Below are 4,597 nucleotides of genomic sequence, written 5' to 3'. Positions count from 1 at the left end.
GCGCGCCCCGTGGTCTTCCCGGCGTAACCTCGGTTTCCTGAGGGGCGATGCAGATGGCAAGGGTCTTCTTTTAACACCCTTACTTGGAACATGAAAAAGCAGAAGACTCTCCGTCAGCCTTCTACTGTTTTTTCAAAAACCTGTGCTGACGTAAAATCCAAAGTCGGCAAACCACGGCTCTAAGATAAAGGCTTATGAGGCTCAACAAGGCCTCGGGCCCTGCTGGCGGGGAAGAGCCATGGAGGTGGCTGCGGGCCTCCGCCGGCCGCGCCAACCACCGCTGTTCCTGCTCCGGCAGGCAGACGGGGTGCAGGGCTTTGAGAAGCCAGGGAACCCCTGCTCTGGGCAAGGGCTGGCCCCCTAGCTGTGGGCCTCTGCACGGCTCGGCGCTCCTCCGGCAGACTTGGCGTGGGGAGAGGGGAAACTTCCAGAGCGCCATTCCTCGTCCCTGTGCACAGAGTGGAGAGCCGAGCTGCACTGCGACTGCCACCCGGTGGAGCCATAAGCTGCATGTCACCACTGCAGCCACTACTCCAACCTGATCACTGGCCATCCCGCTGTGTCCTCAGAGGAAAATCCTCCTGAAGATACCCGAATTCAGTCGGCTCCCAACTATTCATGCAAATGAGTGGCCCCGTGACAGAAACAAGCCAGGGACAGGCAACTCGGAAGCACCCATACTCAGCACTCAGCTACAAGCATCTTCGTTCGCGTATCTGAATACAGGGGACCTAAATTCTAGAAATTCAAAATATTTCAAATAAGACAACGAGTCACGAGGACAGGAGAATGCCACCTTCCCTGCTCTGTCATCCACTCTCTTCGCACCCTTCTCGGGCATCAGTAGGATGCAGAGCGCCAGCCGCAGCGGTTTCGGTCCCCACGAGCGGCAGGACGGCCGGGCCACGTGGACCTTTTACTTGAGGATTCGTTTCCAGCTTCAGAATGAAGACAGGGTCACTGGGGCTTCCGCGGGCAGCAAACAGTCAGGACAATTTCCAAAGGCTACAGTAACAGCTAACACACACTCAGGGCTTCCGAGTACCAGACCTGTGTCAAACACACTAAGTATGTTCTCATTAACAGACCTACCTGGTTATATTAAAACACTGGTGACAAAGGAGTCACCATTTCTGAGCCCTAGTCATACCAAGACTACTGTACTCTGTTTATTGGAAGTTTAGGGGGAAGATAACGGATGTAATCAATTTCAACGTTATTTTATTGGCAGGATATCTAAAAGCCACCCAGCGCTCTAATGCCACCAGGAAAAAGCCAAGGGGACATGAGAACTCTTGAGAAATAGTAATGACCAGTGTTCATCAAACACCAAAACCATGCCTAGCACCTGCGGGGGCTGCCTTCCAGGGCCCGGGCGGACGGCCAGCGCCGCACAGGACCAAGCCCGGTGGCTACTGGTTCCCCACGCACACAAACACCTTCTCACTGACAGGAAGCACTTCGTGGCTTCTCTTTGGCGCATCTGAATCGCCAACATCACCACACCTGCACCTTGCAGCCATTAAGTACAACGAGGGTCACTTGAACACAAGCGCTGTGACACCATGACAGCTGATCTGATCACCAAGGCGGCTACTGAGTGACTCATGGGCAGGGAGCGTCTACAGCGTGGAGATGCTGGACAAAGGGACGATTCACATCCTGGGCAGAATGGAACAGGACAGCACAAGACTGCATTACGCTACTCACAATGGTGCACAATTTAAAACTTACGAATTGTTTGTTTCTGGAACATTCCATTTAATATTTTCAGACTGCGGTTGACTGAAACCGCAGATAAGAAGAATTACTGTACTTTTTCCTGTAAGTCGCATGACAAGCATCCAAGTTTGGTCTGATTATTTCATCTCTTTTCCAGATGAGGACACTGAGACGCTACCTGCCCGAGGTCACAGCAAGCTATGGAACCAGAACCCCTGGCCCATACACCGAAAAAGAAAGAAGTCTCAAACCTGACCTGTCTTTCCCGGTGGCGTGGCTGCGCAGGAGACCTCTCCAAGCGAAAGCGAAGCCTTGGTAGCACCCGACCTGTGTGTGAATTAACAAGAGTCAGGAGTGAAATTGATAAGCAACTAGCCACACCTGATCTACCTGTCAAGCTCTCAAAACAAACGAAGGGGCGGAGGGCAGTGGCTTCTTACACTGCTGCTCTGCAAGGGCATGTCGAGCATCAGGAAACAGAAGTTAAGACGTCAAGTCACCAGCGGGGTAGCCGGCCTCCAAGGCGGATGGACTCCACCCGCAGTATCCGTGGCCTTGGACAGTGCCCTCCAACTGTCTCAGGGCGGCCAGTGTAACCAGTAGAACAGAGAGGAAGAGGAAGGACGTGGCTTCTGAGGCCAGGCATCACAGACAATGTCACTTCTGCTTTGCTGTCTTGGATTCCTGGCTCAAGGGTCACTAGGACACTGAAAGAGCCCCAAGGAGGGGTCCGCAAGGTGAGGACAGTCGTGTGAGCCGTCTTACAGTGGCTCTCTCCACGCCAGTTGAGCCTTTACACGACTGCAGCCCTGGCCGACCTCGACTCTACCATCAGGAGACCCTGGGCCAGCACCAGCCGGCTCAGCTGCTCCTGGCCTCCTGACCCTCGGACTCTGGGGAGAGAATGTTTGCTGTCTTAAGCCCCATGCATTTTGTGGTGATTCACTCTGCAGCAACAGATCGCTAACAGAGTCGTGACTGCCTCACACTTCGCATTTAGGGCCAGTCGTCTGTGAGGGTCGACCTAGGCCGATGGGCAGAAGAGAAAAATTATGGACTTTACGGAATTTCAACGTAAATGAAAATGAGTATTTCACGTGACGCAGAGCACCCATCCTCTGGGTAAGGATTCAGCTGGCTTCAGACACGAGGCAGCACCATGATGTTCCAATGTAAAACGGGGTGCCTGAGGACTGGTCTTCTCATTCTCCAGCCCACACGGTTCGTTACCTCTATACAGCACTCGGTTCTCTACTAAGAATATTTCTCCATCCAAGTTCTACCTGGCCTGACGTTCTGGCTCAATCATACTGGTCCAAAAAGTCAATTATAAACTACGTGAAAAGGATTCATTTCTAAATGGGGGTTCCCACTCACCTCAGATCCAATTTTAGCTCCGTGTAACGTGCCATGTTGTCTTCCTTCGATTATACCCAAACTACTGCCTTCTTCATAGCCTTCCTGATATCCTTGCCCATGAAACCTGAAACAGAGAAGCAGCAAGCTTGATCAAATAAACAGAAGAGAGAGGAATGTTCCTGGAACTCTGCCCTCTCGCATTACCCAGACCTAGCCAGACAAGGCATGGTGGATGCCTAGAAAAAGCACAGAATTTAGGTTGGAAAGTCAGGATCCAGTCTCAGCTCTACCCCTTCCTCCTCCGGCAAATCTCTATCTCTTGAAGCTCAATCTGCCTTTTCTACCACGAGGAGGGTGAGCTACCTGGTGATTCCTAAACATGGAAGAATACCAGAAACACACAGGAAAATTTCAGAGGTACATATTCGAGAGCCTCGCCCCCTGATATTCAGTAAGTCCAGACTAAGGCCCAAGATTCTACTTCTCAAAACATCCTAAGTGACTCTAGTCTGCAGCCAGGTTAGCAAGCCAAAGTCCTACGAGTCTATGAGATATACTACTTGATCGATTGCTTCAAAAAACTCTGCAACATATACAGGGCTTTCCATCACATCTCAGTAGACTAGCAGAGAGAAACGTCATCAGATCACCACGAATTGTACGATGGCTGTGGTGCCTGGAGTATAATGGAGGTTCTGACTTTCAGGGCTCAACATTGGAAGTGGCACCCTCTTATCCTGCAGTCGCCAGAGAGGACAGGGGTTTGCAGGAGTCCCCAGTGAGGCAGTGTAGCAGGCACTGTGTGCGATCGGGTGAATAAGAGGATCTACTAAAATAAACAACGAGATCCAACGCTTAAGTTGGTGTTGGATTCACAATAAGCTCCAAATAAACGTCAGCGACTGTTAAATGTTCTCTCTGAAACGACATCTATTGCTGTCTCAGGCACAAAGCAACTCGCAGGTCCCCCTCGTCATAGCTCTGGGCACTCCCCAGGGGGCAAAGGGATGACGCCTGACACATTTATCAGCACGTCCATGAATGCTGCCGTATGTCCTACCACTAAGGAACAAGAAGAAGGGGCAGTGCCCAGATGGCAAGGGTCTGACCCACCCGCGGACGGGGCGTCCCTGGAGGAAGGCGGTCATGAGGCCGAGCAGATGCTTGGGGCAGCCCCGGACGGCGGAGGCGGGTCTGGAGGAGCAGCTGGGCACGTGGCGCCCGGCCCAGTGGCGCAGGAGTAAAGGAAGATTGATAGCGCCTCGGCCCTACACGTGTCCACTGCTTTCAGGGCCACAAAGCACTGCTCCGAGCCCCGCACCTGCGGGACAGCAGGCCCGGGCGGCCGGCACAGCCCAACGGGCGAGGGCGGAACCGACAGGGCCGGGGTCCCGGTCCCGGCCAAGGCCAGCCACCCACCTGTCATCCGCCATCACGATGGCGTCGAACAGGTCCTGACCCCCGGCCATGGCGGCAGCCCGGCCCCCCTCGGCCCCCGAGCTACGCCACACCGAGC

General features: G+C 53.4%; 1 protein-coding gene across 2 annotated transcripts in view; it reads right to left on the bottom strand.

Moving 5' to 3' along the window:
- Positions 1 to 4,597, bottom strand: part of ORAOV1 (oral cancer overexpressed 1) — a 15,034-nt gene that overhangs the window by 3,635 nt on the left and 6,802 nt on the right. Inside the window, exons 3-5 of one of the 2 annotated variants that reach the window (XM_011382481.2) lie at positions 4,501 to 4,597; positions 3,100 to 3,205; positions 1,979 to 2,049 (exon numbers count right to left, since the gene is read on the bottom strand). In XM_011382481.2, coding sequence (XP_011380783.1) covers positions 1,979 to 2,049; positions 3,100 to 3,205; positions 4,501 to 4,550 — 227 coding nt within the window. In that variant the 5' untranslated portion in view covers positions 4,551 to 4,597. The other variant, XM_011382482.1, reaches the window with a different exon arrangement.

The sequence above is a fragment of the Pteropus vampyrus genome, unplaced genomic scaffold, assembly GCF_000151845.1.
Source record: "Pteropus vampyrus isolate Shadow unplaced genomic scaffold, Pvam_2.0 Scaffold478, whole genome shotgun sequence".
In the NCBI taxonomy this organism is placed as follows: Eukaryota; Metazoa; Chordata; class Mammalia; order Chiroptera; family Pteropodidae; genus Pteropus; species Pteropus vampyrus.
This window is presented reverse-complemented; position numbering and strand designations above follow the sequence as displayed.